Here is a 19,375-nt window from a genome sequence, read left to right as displayed (position 1 = left end):
ATTGTTTTGTAGAATTATGAAATATATATTAATATGGTTTGTACTCCGACAACACCCCCTTCCCAAATAAGCTCCATTGTAAAAATTTTTTTTTTTTTACGATTTGTCTTTTGCTCGGGCTATTCGAGGTATATACCAGGCTTTATCAATAGGTTTGCCGTCGTATTTTACTATATGGAGTCTATCCGTGTGGACCCATGATGAATATACTTTTCCATCCACCTCTTGGATTTGGTATGTATTGTAATCGAGATTCTTTTTCAATACTTTGTACGGGCCCATCCAGTTAAATTCTAGTCCTTTCTTGTTTTCATGCCTTAACATCACATAATCATCAATTTGAAATTCTTGAGCCAAACTACTTTTCATTTTTTGGTCCCAATTGGCTTTATCTTTTTCAGCCTGCAGTTTCATTTTTTCTTGCGCTTGGAATCGTTCCTCTCTTAGAATCCTGATGCGTGATAGAGTATCCTCCGCTATCAATTCTGGATCTTCTTCCGTCATAGGTTCCATAAATGGCCGTTTTGCATCACCTGGAAGGACAGGATCGATGCCATAAGTCATGAAGAATGGGCTGAGACCTGTAGTGGCATGTTTTCGGATCCGACAAGAAAAAAGAGCTGTATCTACAAATTCGTCCCAACTATGTACTTCACCTTTGACGTACTTGGTGATCATGTGTTTAAATGTTTGATTCAGTCTTTCACACTTAGAGTTGGTGCGTGGATGAAAGGCGCTGGTAAAGATATGCTTGGATTTGATCTTCTTCATATACTGGTTGAGAATCTTGGACATAAAGTTAGCTCCGCGATCACTCACCAATTCGACTGGACAGGAAAATCGCATAACTATCTCTTCATATAGAAATTTGACAATTTCATCAGCCGTTGCATTTTGGAGAGCTCGAGCAATTGCCAATTGGTACTATTATCTACTGCCATTATAATCCATCGATTACCATTTTTTGTTGTTGGAAGTTCGCCTATAAAATCGATATGCCATCGATGAAAAGGAGGAGGTACTTCTAACGGCTTCATTGGAGCATGGTGAATATTTGATTCCTTTCGAGAGTGTAATTGGCATTCTGGACATTGAGATAACCATAGTGTAACATCATGTAGCATTTTTGGCCACCAAAATCTTGATTTCATCAGTTGGTATACAGTAGCTTTTCCTTGATGCCCAAATCCTTTATGGAAATCCTCTACCAAGTCTACTCTTCGTTTGAATGGTATAAACTTTACTAGTTTCTCTTTGTTGTCATTTACTAACTTTTTCCACACATGTTGATCCCGTATAACAAATTCATGTTGCTTCTTCGACAATTGTTCTTTTAATGATTCAGGCCACATATTAGCATCTTTAAAATAAAGAAGGGGCCAATCTTGTAAAGAATCAGCAATTGACACACCATCCGATTCCGAGGAAGTATTTGATGTGATAGCTGCTACCGTTTCGGCCGGCTCATATAGGAAGCGAGGTTCCATTGATTCGGGGTTAGGTATACAATCTGGACCATCACGGCGACTGAGCAAATCCGGAACAATATTATCAATTCCTTTCTTGTATAAAATTTTTGGGGAGTACAGACTTAACTCTGTCATCCATCGTACCAAACGGGGTGAGACTTTGGATGTATCTTGATATGTTTTAAGTGGCTCATGATCAGTGAACACTTCATAATCGTTTCCATCGATAAAACAGCGCCATGTTCTCAAAGCATGCAGTATAGATAAACATTCACGTTCTTGAACAGAATATTTTCTTTCCTCCTTGCTGAATTTTCTTGATTCATATGCTACTGGTTTCCATTCATGATTGGATTTAGGATCCTGTTGTAGAAGAACCATTCCAGCTGCAAAGTCACTAGCGTCACATTCAATTCGCCAAGGTAAAGTCATGCAAGGATTCAGTAATGTTGGTGCAGAGGACATCAAAGTCTTGATAGTTTCAAACGATTTCTCGCATTCACTTGTCCATTCAATATTACGAAGCTTGTGACCATTTCCTTTCGTTAGATCAGTAATGGGTGTCGCGATAGAAGCAAAATTAGGTAAAAATGCTTTATAGAATTGACATAAACCAATAAATTGACGCACTTCTTGCACATTGGAAGGACGGGGCCAAGTAGTAATAGCTTCGGTCTTTTTCTTGGCCGGGCGTACGCCAGTATTAGCAATAACATCATGACCTAGAAATGTAACCTCTTTACGATTAAATTTACACTTTGCTTTGTTGACTACTAATCCAGCATCATCCAGTTTCTTTAATATCATATCCACATGTTTCTTGTGTAATGCCACATCATTTCCTTTTGTAAAAATTAAGATATCGTCAATGTTGTCGTATTTGACGCCTAATTCCACGAATATAATTACTCTTATCTTGTCACTCAATTATAATACATATAACCTATGTATTATAAGTACCATATTGCGATTACATTCCTATTGGTACGACACAGTACCAGCTACCTCATATGTCAAACTGAGATCAGATTTCATAATCGTTCCTGGATTGGTCGAGTAGCTGCCGAATCTTCTAGTTTCTCATAAATTTATTTTAGTAATCCAATCAAGGACCCTGTCATTGAATGGATAAACTATAATGCTCTAGAAGTGCCGGATATGGGTCAACTAGCTCCTTGTATATAACAATAAGCTATGTTTCATATGTATCTGATTTCTAAATCTAATTCTACCATTTCCCAGTTTGCGGGTAAATAGTCAATTCGATCTGCGCAGGAAAAATCTTGAAGTAATAATTGAATATAAAAAGGACCTCTATTTTTATCATGACAAACTCTCCAACTTATAATAAAGGATTAAAGAGTCTCATTTCTTTACTTGTTTATTTTTATCTTTTATTTTCTACCTTTTTATACTCAAATTATCACAAATGTATAATAAGCATATTACATCGATGTAATCTTTAAGAATAACATTTAACATTTTCTGAAACTGAGCTCCACTGTTTCGTAATCCAAAAGGAATTACTTTCCATTTAAATTGCCCGTATCTGGTATTGATAGTTGTTTTTTCTGAGTCGGACTCTGTCAGACGTTGTTGATGGAAGCCACTTTGAAGATCCAATGTCGTGAAGAAACTGCTACCGTGTAACATCGATAGACATTCATCAATCCGAGGGATGGGAATACGATGACTGATACTTAGTTTGTTCACTAATCTAAAATCACATACCATTCTTAGCTTTTTATCATCTGCTCGTTTCACAAAAAGAACTGGCGATCCATAGGGAGATGATGTTGGTTCTATCAATCCTTGCTTCAATAATGTATCTAATTGTCGGCGAAGTTCTTGTAGTTCTACTGGGCTCATCCGGTAAGGAGGCCTAGATTCGGGCACTGTACCTGGTTTGAAAACGATCATATCTTCCACCGTGCTTCTTAATGGAGGTAAACTGTCAATAACTCCCTTGAAAACACTTGGATATTTAACTGAAAATTCTTTGCACCATTCTTGATCTGTTGTCAATACTGTAGGGTCTAGGTTTAAGTTCATTGCTGATTTATCATCAACGAGCACAGCTAAATCATCAGTTGTAGAAATTGCCGAAATGTCAATTAAGTAGCATTCTTCAACGTTTTTCTTTTTAAATAGATTGTCGAGTTGTTTAGCCGAAATCAAAAAATCAAGCTCAGCGGGCTCAAAAACTGGTACTGTTGTATCTCCTTTGAAATCATTGCCCCTTCTTTGTTTCGACTCCAGTTCTATGCTATGGGTATTTTTGGCAGATAATTGAAGTAATTGAACAGGTAAAGGATGAATTATAGTTAGTTTTTCAGGATCGTTACGAACTTTTATAGTCCATGTCCCATTAAACCAATCAGGTATCGGCTGTACTTGAGCTAACCATGCTCTACCTAAGATAACGTCAAATTTTGTATCAAATACATATGCTTGAATACGGTCAGTGTAACTATTTAAAGAAATAGAAAATTCCGCTATAGATTCGATGAATGTTTGCTGTCCATTGGCTGTTTCTACAGATTGTCCATTCTGAGTACGAATTGTTTTGGAAACAAAAGGCAGCATGTTAGAGTGTACATAGTTTGCGCTTGCTCCGGAATCAATCAATACCTTACAAGGGTGACCATTGATTAATATACGATACAGAGGTAATTTGTATTGAATATTATTGGCATTTATTAAAAACTCTACATCCTTTTTGATTGTTTGTGAATCCACTGATAATGGCTCAACAAAAGATGATGAAGATGGCATCAAACTATATAACACAGAAGACGGGGTTGTATAAGATGATGATAATTTGGATTGAGTTTTATTTGACTGATCATTTGATTTACTAGAATGATTATTAGGACCAGCGGCTACTGGTTTATGCTGTGGCTGATAATCATATTCCTCATAGCTATCGTCATAATCCGATTCCATATAATAAGAGTCATGTTGTTGCTGAGTTGGACAGTTAAACTGTAAATGCCCAAACTGACCACAGCTCCAACAATCACGAGTTTCTGTTGATGAAGAATAGTTATCAGAATTACCGTTATATCCTCCTCGTGCGACTCCATAAAAACCACCACGACCTCTAAAGCCTCCACGACCACGCATGCCACCACGGTTACCACGAAAGGTACTGCTACCTCCCCGAGAGTGGCTGCCACGACTGCCTCGAGAACTGTTACCACGATAAGTTCCTCTACCTCTAGATCTATTATCATGTGAATTACGAACGTAATTCAGAACATCACGTAACACAGAAAGATCCATTGGGTCATCAATATAATCGGTACTACTGGTATTATTATTTCCATTTGATGTATTAAATTGAAAGTTGGTATTTTCCATGCGAGATGATTCAAAAGTTTGAGCTGCTTGTATAGCTTCATTAAGAGACGGGGGGCGTTCATTTCTGTATAAGCTACGAATCTGAGCACGTACGTCCTTACTTTTTAGACCTCGTGTAAATTTATCGACTGCTTCGTCATCCGTCATTCTTGGAATACCTAATCTTATAGTTAGGAATTCTTTGATATAGTCTGCAATAGTTGTCTTTTGTACGAGCGAGTGTAATTGTTCACGAAGTTGTATGACCGTATTGGTTGGACGAAACTGATTAATAATATATTGCTTCAGACTGGTCCAAGTAGTAGGCGCATTAGTATCCGAGTCATTAAGGTTGCGTAACCATATTGCAGCCATATCGATAAGTAGTGTTTTTGCGAATCGGTATGTCTTTTGATCATCCCATCCTCGAAATTCCTTGTAATCATCGACTGATGAAATCCAATTGTCAATTTTAAATCTATCCCTGTCGCCATTGTATTTAAAAGGCTTAGAGTAGAAATCTTGTTCGTCTTCTCGATCATGATTGTTTGTTTCAAGTGCTCGGGCAATGCCACTTTGGATTGCATCAGCTATTATTTTTCCAATAGCAGTATCGGTATTATTGTCTGCCATATTGATTTCGTCTTGTTGTTGAGATAATGTTGTGTCTTCTGTAATGTTTGATGCTGTCCCTGTAAATTCTTCTATATATTTTTCGACTAGACGGGTTGTAATTTTGTTCCAGTGTGCTTCTCTTGCTGCAGTTGATGGTATTCTTACAGGATTATCGGTTGCTGAAGTTTCTCGTAACGCTTTGTATAGTGTATGGTATTGAACAGGTAAATTAAACTGAACACGTTCTTCTATTTCAAATTTTCTTTGGTAATCGGTATACTTCTCCATAAACTAATAGTTCTGTCTTATTTCACTTTAATCGTATGTGTTGATACGTAATTATAAAGTGTGTGAAAAAAAAAGAAAACTGGTGCTACCAGATGTCGGGTCTGATCTTAAGTTGTGTAAGATATATATAAAAGTAGAGTAGTAGATAAAAGATGATCTTTATTGTTTTGTAGAATTATGAAATATATATTAATATGGTTTGTACTCCGACACTGGTTTGATCTTGTTGTTGTCGGGTCTGATATAGTGTTAAGCTTAGGGCCCTCACCAGCAACAAAATTATTTTTTTAAAGATCCCGATTTAGGACTTTATTATTATTTTTTATTTTTTATTTTTTTTTGTGAAAGGTTACAATTTTGCCAAATAGATCAATAAAAAATTAAATGGATATATATGTATAGGCGATTAACAATAACATCGAATATTCTCCAGTGCCAAAATTTTCGAAATATCCCAATAAAGGATTAAAATCCAACGACCCCAGAATCCTTCTATCAGATGAAAAATCAGCCAAATTGGGCTACTGAACTCACCAATGTTTTTGTTTTTTTTTTTTTTTGGATAAAAGAGTTTTGTTTGTGATCCTCCTCATTTTTCTTTACCAATTATTAACTATCCAATTTTACTTAACAGAATGCCTTTCCAAAAGTACACTACCATCGTCATATGGGATTCAGCAAGCACCAACGTTTTGATCGAGTTGTTTTCTGATTACGTTGTAAACGTGGGTGTTGTTACACCACCTTTTTCTTCTTCTGTTGGTCCTTTTTGGCCTCGGATGTCTTATTTTTTTTTTTGACTGATTTTTGGTCCTTTTCTTATAAAAGGACCATAAAATTATTTAATAAAATCTTTAGTTTGTTCTTTACTATAATCTGATTTAGTCTTATTCACATAAGCCTGGTTTCATTATAAATATATATAACTACTATAATTGTACGAAAGCCCTTCTTATAAATCAGCACTGAATAGTCTTAACAGTTGTATTTTACTATACTCCTTCGAAGACACAGATAACTGATTCGTCGTAGCATTTCCCTTTTATATCTTTATATTTTATTTTATCTTAGTTGACAACTTATAGTCTGGTGCTCACTTTTTAAGAACTTTTATCTTAATCTCTATTCTTTTTCTTTATTTCACGTTACCGCTTTTACACTTAAACAAGCCAGTAACAGTGTTATTCGCTCACCTCAAGCAAAGCTGAATTTGAACAAGGCAACGGAAGATGTTTTTAATGCCAGTGACGCTTTCAACGGTAGAAGGGACTTTGCAGCGATGAATAACCAGTGGATTCGTCTCTGTGATACGTTCAAAACCAGACGAGACGATGCTAATTCTACTGGTAGTACACCTCTTCAACACTGGGAGTTTCACGATCTGATGGAACAGGCAACATCGAGAATGCAATAAAACTGTAGTGGAGACTTTGTTGTCGGTAAAGTGTAGAAATGTCTGATTCCATAATCATATTCATATCATCATCAAGTCCAAATAAAATTTATTGCGATTCAGCAACTACTGTAACAATTTGAGATAGATTGATTTTGTTTTCTCTAGAAATAAAAAGTATAATATCAAAACAATAGAGTCCTTGAAAAATAATAACAGATAGGTTAGCATTTTGAGTGAACTTTATATTGTCACGGACGGAACAGGAACAAGACACAGAAACTACTTGGCGACACGAGGGGGGCGATTGGTTAAAATAAATATGTTTATTATTAAGAGGGGGAGGGGGTTAGGACTAAGATCCAGAATAACGTTTTTCTAATAAATAACTAGCATCTATTTATACTATTTCTTATACATGGGAAAAGCTACGATGGGTTTAAATTATAGATTAACAAGGGACTTTACGGAACAGATATCATGAGCAGATTATTTGACAAGGATGAGTAATTGAGATTCGACGAGTAATAGCATGCTGGATTTAGTTGACATTGAATAATTAGATGGTTCGGGGAATATCTCTGATTTGACACGGGCGGGAAAACTGGGTTGGGATATGAAGTAATAGATGATCGGAAAAAGGTTTACTAAGGTTGAGTCAGACAAGAGGCGGGAAATATATTGGAGGCAGATTAATGATATGTTTTACAAGGAGTTCGGTGGCGGACAAGATATACTGATATGATTTTTGGTACAAGGTTTTACAGGGAGTTTGGTAGCGGACAAGATATACTGATATAATTTTTGGTACAAGGTTTTACAGGGAGTTTGGTAGCGGACAAGATATACTGATATGATTTTTGGTACAAGGTTTTACAGGGAGTTTGGTAGCGGGTAAGAGATACTGATATTGATTTCTAGAACAAGGTTTCACAAGGGGTTTGAGATCATGGTTAAGTTATGCAGACAATAAACAGGGCGAGTAAGTTCATGACATATATTTTGATCGTTCAAGAAGGGTCATTAAAAAGCAACGTCATGGATTTTGAAAAAAGCTTTCTTTTGGAAGTCTGAAGTAACCTTTCACAAAAAAAAATAATAAAGTCCTTAATCGGGATCTTTAAAAAAATAATTTTGTTGCTTGTGAGGGCCCATAGTTATAGATATTTAAGTAGAGTAGTAAAAGAGTTCTCGTTTTATTGAAGGATTGATCTGACATATTTATAATTATCTAAAAGCAGTCACGACATTGTCGAGGAACTATTGTTAAGTAACGACCAAATATTGTTGATACAATCTGGATAGTGATTGTGATGTTTTATTGGCAGAGGTTATGAGTTAGATAGAGCAAGAATATAAATAATGATTTATATTTCAGTTCTTAAGTGAGCACCACGTTATTTTATATAAATACTTGAAAGATATATATGGTAACGAACCAGTAAAGATAAATAGAATAAAAAGATTTGAAGTAAAGATACAGAGAAAAGAGACTAGGCTTCGATTTTCTAGGGAGACAGACAGATAATAAGCCAAATTACATGTTAGATATAAGTATTGACAGGCAAGATATGGTAAGAGTTTATAAGATAAATATAGATAAAAATGTGATAGTTGAGGATAGAGATAGATAAATAAAAACAATAAAATACTTTGAGACTGCTTATAAGTTTTATTAAGAGTAAAAGTAGATTAAAAGATTGAGAGGGTTCTATTCTAACTATCAGTTTGCATATTTATATATGTTAAGAGAAATCGGATTATGAATTTAGTTTGATGGATATGATATAATGTATAAAAAATTAGTTCGTGTTGTGATGTAAGAGCATCCCCAGCAGTGCCCGGTAAAAGTCGATTTTGTTGAGGATAACATAATAACACACCTAGAGTAGAACTATCGGAGATGATCCAATAAGGACATGATTCCATATAATCACACTGGTGGGAATTAGTTGTTTCACAATTTACCTCTATCAATAAAACAATGCTGTGTAACGTGTATCGAGCGAAGAGTCTCATAGGACCTGAGCCATACGTATATGGAAATGAGTGCTATTGTTTGTATAATTGTTTATTTACTTCTTTATATTTATTTATTTCTTGACCTCGGTAAACTAAGTTTGGTAAATCATAAACCTGTTTACGTGGCTTTGGTCTTTCCTTCTTCCTTCTGCCTTCTTTTCCCATATTTAGTAGAACCGTCAATTAAGTGATGACTGTCAAGGTTTTGCTTGTTATGGAATCACCGGTGCTGGTCACTGTCAATACCCTCCTCTTGATACCTTTCAAATTATATATAAATACCCCTTGATAGTTTTGTAGAATTATCTCTATCTTCTTTTTAAATAAAAATTAGAGACGACTTAGTCGTAACAGTACTTGCCCTTTCCCTTTCTATTTCACAACAGATTTGCCCGCTAATTAAGGGAAAATTAAAAGTTTTTTACCCCCAGCAGTGCCCGATAAAAAACCCTTAACTTTGGGAAATCAAAATTTCCCATACATTTTCCCAATCCGAAGTGTTTTTTAGAGGAAAAAAAAACATCAATAAAAAATACCCCTTTTTATCTCTATAACCTTTTTTAATAAAAATGAGCAATAACAACGATTCTGACTTCGACAACGGTAACTATTCTAGTAACGATGCCAGTGATGATGGTAATGTCCATGGAATTGACGACCACGAGCAAAGTGGCAATGAGGATGCTGGTCCTTCCGATACCAGCAAGTTGAAGCGTTTTTGCTGGACACACGAGGAGAATGTCCAGGTGTGCAAGTCATGGTTGCGCATCTCGGAGCAGGCAGTCCATGGTAATTTGATGAAGGCGGAAGTGTTCTGGAAGTTGATTATGAACGACTTCAAGACGGAGGGTGAGCTCGACTGGCCAGAAAGAAACAAGAAGGCCTTCAAAAACCATTGGGGGAACATTTCTGCTGCTGTCAGCAAGTACTGCGGCTGTGTCGCAGCAATCCAGCGACGCAAAAAAAGCGGTAATGCTGCTGCAGATGAAGTACGTATCATATAACTATCGATAAAGGGATATAGTAGTTTAACTCAAATAATTTAACAAATAGCTGGGGGATGCTTTCAATTTGTTTCAGACAAAATACCGTGTTCATTTCGCTTTTTACGATTGTTTTTTGGTACTTCGTAGTAGTCCAAAGTGGAATGATGAGATGGCAAGAAGAGACGCCAAGCTCGTGAGAAAACAGGCGGTAAAGGCAGGTTCCAAGAGAACGATTACCGCTTCTTGTGCTCCTGGTAGCTCTGCTGCTACTGAGGTTGGGACCGCAACAGTGATTGCTGAGGATGAAGATGGTGAAAGTGATGGATCCATTATTGCGCGTCCTAAGGGACGCAAAAAGAGCAAGAACCAGGCTTCCATGGACAAGAAGTTCACTGATTCCTTGGTTAGCTGGGAAACACACCAGCAACAGCTAGCAGACGAATACTCTGAGATGATGAAGAAGATGGATATGGCGAACGCCATTAAGCAGGAGAAATTGGCTGTCAACCAAAAGCTTTTGGCAGTCAATCAAAAGTTGTTGGATGAGAGATTGTTCAGCGTTGACTTGGAGAAGTTCAAGGATGATGAAGAGACTTTGCGTTTCTATAAGCTTAGTCGCAAACAAGCTTTGGATCGCCTCGAAGCTGAGATTGAGAACGAAATACTTCGTACAGAAGATATTAATGGTGAACAATAAATATGTTTAATCCTCTGTTCCATTCTCAAAATTATTTATATTTTTAAAACTAGATAGACCTATACTTTTGAGTGAATTTTATTTAGAAGTGAAGTCTAAACAATTCCATATCCTTTTCTATGCCAGAGATGCGCGACCAAGGCCTTCTTTAATCTGAAATGTTCATATGCATCAATGATGTTTCCGTGGCGCTCTAAATAGCTAGAAAAGCTATAGAACGAAGGATCGCGAGAAATGTCTGCAGCATCAGAAGGATTGGCAGGTTGAGACTTAAAGTAATTGTTTGGAAGGGTGTCGCTCTCATCCCGCTCGTCTTCGACTATCATATTATGCATAATTATGCACGCCTTCATGATCATACCAAGATCTTTTCTTTTCCACAATCTTGCAGGACAACTAATTATAGCAAATCGAGCCTGCAATACGCCAAAAGCCCTCTCGACATCCTTACGGCATGCTTCTTGTTGTTTAGCGAAGTTCTATATTTTAAGAAGTCATGATTAATAGCTAGCATATAAATTTTAATATTTTAGAAACGATATTTACTGCCTCGGCACCAGGTTTTGGAACAGAAAATGTCTTTACCAAATTGGCAAAGTTGGGGTATATCCCATCGGCAAGATAATACCCCATGGTAAACTCCTGGTCACCGACGTCAAACTTTACACCCACGCTGCTGCCGTTCGTATATTCATCGAACAAATCCGATCTGTCAAGAACATTAATGTCATTCAATGAACCTGGTAAGCCAAAATGGGCATGCCAGATCCACAGGTCATACGAAGACACTGCTTCCAAAATCAATGTCGGCTTCTTCTCCTTGCCGGTATACTGACTATGGTATGCTGTTGGACAGTTTTTCCAAGTCCAATGCATGCAATCGAGAGACCCGAGCATACCTGGGAATCCACGTTTTTTGTTCTCTTCGAGGAGTCTCTCGGTATCTTCTTCGTTGGGTCTTCTAAGATACTCCTCTCCAAAAACCTCAACGACAGCAGCGCAGAATTTCTTCATACTTTTCAAGGCAGTACTTTCACCCAAACGCAAATACTCGTCTACCGTATCAGCGCTGACGCCGTAGCATAGCTGATGTAATGCAGCAGTAGCCTTCTGCAAAGGATGAAGACCCATTTTTCCAGCAACATTTGGCGTTCTTTGGAAATACGGATCATGCTCGGTGATAGCTTCCACAATTCGAAGAAAGACATTCTTACGCATTCTGAATCGACGACGAAATTCTTTTTCGCCGTAAACCGGGTTTTCGACAAAGTAATCATTTAATAGACGTTGATAGCCGGATTCACTGTCTCTGTCAATGACTCTGCGTCCCTTGACTGAACCACCTGTCGTTGACTGACTGTCCATTTCATTCTTAAGTCTTTTGATGTTCAGTATATGAAGGACATTATTATTTGCACGCTTTCTGAGATTCAGGAGTGCCATGGCTGCGAGTTGTTCCTGTGCCAAACCACATAGCGTATACGTAATAAAAGTAGATGTAATTGACATAAATGGAAATAGTCTGTATCACAGATCTATCGGTAAATAAAGTAACAAGATCCAGTGATATTGAAAGGATCTGAATATACCCATTCCGACATAAGAACACAAACTTGACTTGTGTATTCGACAGTCAAAGAAGAAATTTATTGATGACTAATTACTGTCAAAAATGAAATTAGTTTCCAGCTGTCATTTAGTATAAATAGACCCCAAATTATTATCTTAACATCTTGGTCAATAAATTTATAAAGGAATTCTAGACGTACTTATGTACTTTGTTTTATTTTTTATTTTATTTTTTATTTTATTAAATCACACTACCGATTTATTACAGTTCCACCTTAAAAAAATTCGGGATTGAGTAAAAAGATCTTGACACTTTTTTTTTTTCAGGTACATTTAATTAATTAAGTTTTTTGAGGTCCGTTATTTAAGAGTTTTTTTTTAAACTGCTTGTTCTATCAAGCAAGATAGACAGTTTATAAGATAAAGAAAAAGGTAATTGTGAGACTGGGTAAATTGAATATCGTTTTATTATTGAATAAGAGGATGGTTTATATAGGAATTGACAAAGTCTTTCGGTACTTGTCAATTAATAGAGCAGGCTGAGAGAATGATTTATAATGTGAACATATTGCAGTAAGCATGTGTGGACCATGCGTGCATTGTAAGCTGTGGTATTATTTATAAGTTGTTTTTATCCTTTGTTAATGCAGATGTTGCGTGTAAACCGCGTGTACGTGAGGTGACACAAAATAGCTATTTCGAGTTTCTTCGCTAAAGTAACTCACAGAATAGTGCTTGTATACACTTCGGGATATTTGTGTATACAGCACTGCTGGGGTTGACAAAACTTTTATTGCTGAATTTAAAAAAAAAACTCAAACTTAAGAGTTTTTTATCGGGCACTGCTGGGGATGCTCTAATAACATTTGGGATGATGAAATGAGATTTGATTTAGTAATGTTTTATGGTGTGATTAGTACCAACAGTAGGTGGATCACCACAAAAAAGCTGAATAGTTTATTTAAGTATAATGTTTTTATGGGTTTATATAGTTGTATGTTGTCGTAAGGATCGGTAACGATACCCTTGAACAAACGGATAATAGATAACTAATGATATAATAACTAATGAATTTAAAATAGAAAAGGAAAAGGTTATAAGCTGTTGCAACACAATGCTAAACATTAGCTTAATAGAAAATAAATTTGGTTGAGTATAAATTTTAGGTTTGAAGTCAAAAAAATAGCTGTTGAAAATCCGCATTGTAACACTACCTTACTGTCAAAACTAAATCTCAACCAATCATTACTACTGATGTCAGAAGATTTATAATAGATATAGTTATCACCTTAAGTCGAAAAGAACTGACAAAACTATTAAAATTTATTGAACTGAAAACACTGGAAGGGGGGTAGTTTAAGTAAAATTTACACTGACAATATTAATGAATTTCAATGCTATTCTCATCACATTCAGTTCAATGCGTTAACTTATTTAAACAGACAGAATTTATTGTATTCAGTTCATAGATTTCAACGTATTTTTAATATTATTCAAATCATTTATTCATTCAAATTTTTTTGGGGTAAAATGATACTTTTTTATTATTATTATTTTTGTCGAAATACTTTATTCAAATCACAATGATGAACAGCAAAGCTGAACTTACTCAGTACCTTAAATACTATTTAGCACTAAGATTCCTACTATACATTATGCTTACCTTCTTAATTCTGGTTTTTCTAAAAAAAAAACTAATTGTCATTACCCGTACTCTCCTGTATAAAACATATTATTAAAAGATACATTAACTAAATCAATATTTGCTTAATACCTGTTGTTGCTCTTGTTGATCATTCTCTTGCTCTTCAGTTTCTGTTGATGAGCTACATAATTACAATGCATTAGTTACGTATTTAAAACATGTATTAGGACATTATACCTCATGTATTTCTCCTTGTTCTGGTAACACCTTTTAACTAGATATAACGCGACCCAATCCTCTTCGCAAAGTGATAAATCCACGTCCATTTCTAATACTCTTGCGTTTAGAATATCAATAATCTCTCGACGATAACATGGTAAAACTTGACTCCACGACGGAGGATGGTTTTTGTAAGTAACGCTTATGAGTGACTTCACCCTATAATATGCACAGCTTCTTATGGTTTCATAAATATGAGCAGTATCTTGTACGTCCGGGTTCAGTAGGGATAGAGCTTGCAATATGTCACGTTTTAACAATTTACGTTTTTTCAACTTTCCATCTGGCCCTGTCACTGTTGGTACTGGTATTTTACTTCGGCTTTCCCTTGCTGTCGCATTACTGGTTAAGTTGTCAGTTTCATGATTACTAGTCATCTGTTTTTGCATGGCTTCCAATCCATTTGTGTTTTGGCGCAACATCTCCTGAATCTGACAAAAATCTTGTTCCAAAGCGATTACCATCTCATTATTCTTGACCAATATGTTTTCCAACGAGCTTATCTTTTCTAAGACTTCCGAATCTTTGGATTTTTTGGGTGGCATCTCTTTTTTTTTTTTTTGGAACACGAAATAAGAGGTTTTATAAATCAAACAAAAAATTTTTTTTAAACCTAATGTGACTGCTGAATCTTGTTGGCGGATCACCTTAAGTTTTACATTCATAAAATAAAATACGTTTCACTTTATTCCCAAGTTGTCAATGCCATTTGAATGTAAAATCTGCTATAAACAAGTGCGGGACGAAAACCGTGCAGTTCATTTCCGTGAACATGAAAAAAAAAGAAGCGAGGAAGAAATAAATATTATACATAGCCGCATCAAGGCTGGGCGTTTGAAGCGAAAGCGAGTGTCTTCTGAAAGTGTTCACCAGTCCGGGGAAGCATCCGTGACAATCACGACGACACCAACGCCAGCAACAAAAACAACAACAACAACAGCATTACCAACAAAAAAACCAACAACAATTACATCGGCAGAAATAACAGGGCAATGCATAAGTAGAACAGTAACAGAAGAAACATTATCCGCAGCACCACAAACTGTAAACCAAGAGAATAACGGAATTAATACCTGGCAATCCTTTGACTTTGATGATAGCAATTTTGAGGCTAATGAGAATCAAGAGGAAGGAGGATATGAAGAAGAATTAGTCTATTTGTATTCAGATAGTACAACTTTCACGGTTACAGACCCTAAAAGAAATCGTCTTGGTGTTGACCAAAAGAATCATGAACTTTACAAAATTTTTGAAGACGATAATATTAAACAGGGCACAATTGACAAAATTATTGCTTGGTACAATAATCAAAAGAGCAAAGGTAAGCAGAAATTGTAAAGCAAAATTGGACACTTCTCTTATAGCTTTTTTAACAGATCAGACCCCTCTTCTTTCGTACAAATCGTACAAAACAAAGGTCAAGCATGATGCACCATTCCGACCATTAGATCTTGAAACGTGTATAAACGCTTGCTACGTATTTCCGGATAAAAGTGAACTCGTGTGTCCTGAGTGCCATGAGCAAAGGTACACATTATACAATTCCACTTCTAAGCCAAGACGAACCACAAAGCAGCTGCGGATTGCACCTCAATTGGCGTCGTTGTTCACCAACTCAGATTTTCTAAAACAGTGCGAGAAACCTATCACCAGTATCATCAAAGGATCCTATATAAATCAGCTTCAGGAACAAGGCCTTTTACAAGGAAAATATGATATTGCCTTGATCTTATTCAATGATGGTTTCCAGACACTGAACAAAGGAGGCGTAAAATTAAATACAATTCATCTTCAAATTTTAAATCTTCCAGAGACTGAGAGGTAATTGGATAGATCTACAAATTTTCTGTCTCTAACTGATAAAGACTTAAAATAGAGTTAAAAAGGAGAATATCATTGACATTGGATTTGCTCCAAAGACAAGCAACCTCACAAGCTATTTACGTTTTGCAGTCGCGGAATTAGAAGAATTAGCTATCAGAGGCATGACGGTTCACGTTAATGAGACTACATACAATCTCAAAGTATATCTTCTTGGGTCCTTTGGAGATATTCCATCAGTAGCAGAAGTAAACTATCTAAGTGGACACTCGTCATACTGGCCATGCCGGTTTTATACTATAAAGTCCACTCGAATGAAGTATCGCATGTGTTTTGGAACCCCCGCAAATAAGACTGAAGAGTCACTTAGACTTCGAACAATTGATGAATATAAACAAGGTGATCCAAATCGTCGAATCAAGCAGCCATCTATTTTTGGAAGATTGCCATCATTTCAAAGCATTTATTTTCTGGGAATCGATGAATTTCATTTATTTGGATTGAATATCAGCACCAAAATTCGAGACTTCCTACAGTCTACTGAAAATGGTATATTGCGTTTGGCCAAGAAATACTATGAAATGCTCGGCAATAATATTTCGGATGAAGGAAGATACCTACCAAACATCTTCGAAGGCGAGCTTAAGGATGTGTTCAAGAATACCGGTCGTATCAGAGGTGTTGATTATATGATGTTTTTGAAGTACGTAGTTCCAACTCTTGTTGTAGAACAACTCGAATATCAGCAAAAGCAATGCCGTGCGATAGACCAAAAAGACACCGAGGCATTAAATACGGCCATCAAAGCGTTACAACAAATATCATTAGTATGTTCCATTGCCACCCAATATGAAATAACCGATCGTGAACTTGAAGAAATCGACAAAAATATAGACTCATGGCTATCATTTTTTCGGGACAATCTACCTGTTGAGCAGTTCAACATAAATCAACATTATCTCACTCATATCACAAGTATTATAAGAGCAATGGGACCTCTGCGACAAATTAGCTGCAGAAGTATGGAGCGACGAATCCAGAGAATGAAGAAAAAAATTAAAAGTACCCGCTTGCCTGAAAAAAACGCTGAGAATATATTTATACATGATGCTCATAACAATTATCACAAAAGAAGTTTGGGCACTGATGTTTATAATGAATTGATGCATCCGTTCGGCAAATTCGATATTATTTCTGACGTAGACAAGTTCCAAAAGTATAATCTGTTGCTATTGTTATCACGAAAGTTGAAGACTGCATCATCAAATATTTCCAAGGAAGTCGCTTGTGCAGAAAGATTGGTTTTTTCTGAGAAATATAGATCATTTGATAGTTCGATTCTCGTTGCACATAAAAAACGTCGATTATGTCAATATGCAGTTGTGAAATCAAATGAGGCTGATAGACCATATATTGGAAAAGTGCTTATGATTTTTGAGCATGTTCATTATCAAATAACAAAGAGACTTGCACTTATACACATATACCAAAACGTTTCTGTGGGGTTAACGGGCATTCCATATTGCAATATTAGCGAAAGATGTAATAGCCACGAGATTAACCCATGTACAGTTCTAGAAGTAGTAGATGTTGAAGACCTTCTATGTACGGCAGGCGGATTAACCTCGAATTTAGAGAATATGAACAGGATATATTTCTTTTGGCCCGAAATGAGAAGAATATATTTGCAAATAGGCGAATATGATTACTTTTCCGGCTACGCAGAGTTAAGCTTTCCATAGGTTTATTTATTTTTTCTCTTTTTTAAAATAAAGTGTTTAAGATTAAAAAGTGTCGTATTAATAAACTTTAGTGAAGCTTTTTATAAGATTAAATTATGCGGAAGTTTTTATTAAAATCAGCATCCCCGTCAACTTATTAACTTCCTGCCTTAAATCAATTAAAATAGTGTTAGCGGGAGCTGAACTATTCAACGCTTTCAGTGACCTTTTAATGGCAGTTACAATAGTCATGAAATTCATAACTTTTTGTTGAATAATTCCTGAACATCAAACATTAAATTAACGACTTTTTTGATTCATTCAGTTCTCCGATTGTTTTTTAAGTGTTTTTTCAGAATATTTTCAGAGTTTAATAGTATTTTAAGACTTTTTGGGTTTAATGTGTATGTAGACTAGTAATGAAGTAGTAAAAAGGATGATCTTTATTAATTGAGATTCTGAATAAGTTTTATAATTGATACGGAGTTTCTACTAAAATAAGTGGGACACTGACATTGTATCAATATGTTTATGTTTTGTACTCCGACACCTAAAACAAAAAAAAAAAGTTGCTCCCTGGCGGGCTCGAACCGCCGACCTTCAGATTATGAGACTAACGCTCTACCAACTGAGCCAAGGAAGCGCTCTCTTTGTCAGGCCAGCCAATAGACCAGCGCTTAAACATACTAAGCCTGAGTTTAAACCAGTTAACCCGGGCCGGAGAAAAAGACCAAAGAATCAAGTGGATAAAATAGGTTCTGAATCTAAAAATAAATAAAATAACTTTCTTTTCCTTTTTTAAATCAAAGTATAAGTTCCCTACTGACAAATATCTGGAACACATCAGTTTTCATATTCAGCCTAAGCAATATCGAAGACTGACATTGGTAGCACCAGTTTTATATCACTCAATACCTGTATTTGATAAACCATCTTGTTTTCATACAGTAGCAACGTTTTTCTGGTTTTTGAAAAAGTTGTCATCAAGTTTATTCCTGCGAAGAGCGTGTCTATTTGGTTATAAAGCATACATTTTTTTATATACCTTTCAAGAGGACCGTCTTTACGCCGTATATCTGTATCTTTTGAACCTGTTCAAGAAGATAGTTATTATAATCTAAATCGTCAAGTACTGTACGTGCTATTTCAAAAAATAGTTTTTCAAAAAAAAAAAAAGGGGGAATCTTCGTAATCTTTGTTTTTCCTGTGACGTCAACAAAAATGCCCAACCCCGGAAATCAACCGCAAATGTCTCAGCAAGATGTCAACCAACACCTATGTGCTAGTATGAGTGCAATAGCTAATACTATGGCTAATCTGGGTCAAAGAGTAATGGAGTCATCAACTGGGTCAATGAGTGCAGCCGATAGTCGTATGCCTCAAATCAAGCTGAAGGAACCTAAGGAGTATTCCGGCGCACGTGATGCTATGGCTATAGATGAATGGGTCCGTTCCGTGGAAATGCATCAATCTTTTTTCCAATTAAATGAAGCTCAAACACTGTTATTCGCGACAAGTCATCTTTCAG

At 36.1% G+C, this 19,375-nt stretch overlaps 2 protein-coding genes and 1 non-coding gene across 3 annotated transcripts; 1 reads left to right on the top strand and 2 right to left on the bottom strand.

The window, feature by feature from the left end:
* Positions 1–6,304: 6,304 nt before the first annotated feature.
* On the top strand, positions 6,305–7,128 carry EV154DRAFT_584829 (uncharacterized protein; the record flags this gene model as incomplete). The annotated part of the gene is made up of 2 exons (XM_051606745.1): positions 6,305–6,476; positions 6,884–7,128. Exons 1-2 carry the CDS (start codon positions 6,350–6,352, stop codon positions 7,126–7,128), a joined length of 372 nt encoding a protein of 123 aa, XP_051450112.1. The 5' UTR covers positions 6,305–6,349.
* An 11,289-nt stretch (positions 7,129–18,417) lies between these two features.
* On the bottom strand, positions 18,418–18,490 carry EV154DRAFT_t174. The gene has a single exon. It is a non-coding gene; the product is annotated as a tRNA-Met (tRNA).
* On the bottom strand, positions 18,461–18,988 carry EV154DRAFT_488827 (uncharacterized protein; the record flags this gene model as incomplete). The annotated part of the gene is made up of 3 exons (XM_051599187.1): positions 18,461–18,611; positions 18,731–18,857; positions 18,893–18,988. Coding segments are annotated over 3 exons (374 nt in total), but the record flags the coding sequence as incomplete, so codon positions are not given.
* Between the last annotated feature and the right edge of the window lie 387 nt (positions 18,989–19,375).

Source organism: Mucor mucedo (genome assembly GCF_025094135.1).
Source record: "Mucor mucedo strain NRRL 3635 chromosome Unknown EV154scaffold_295, whole genome shotgun sequence".
Classification (NCBI taxonomy): domain Eukaryota; kingdom Fungi; phylum Mucoromycota; class Mucoromycetes; order Mucorales; family Mucoraceae; genus Mucor; species Mucor mucedo.
The sequence above is the reverse complement of the archived record's forward strand: the minus strand, read 5'-3'. Positions and strand labels throughout refer to the sequence as shown.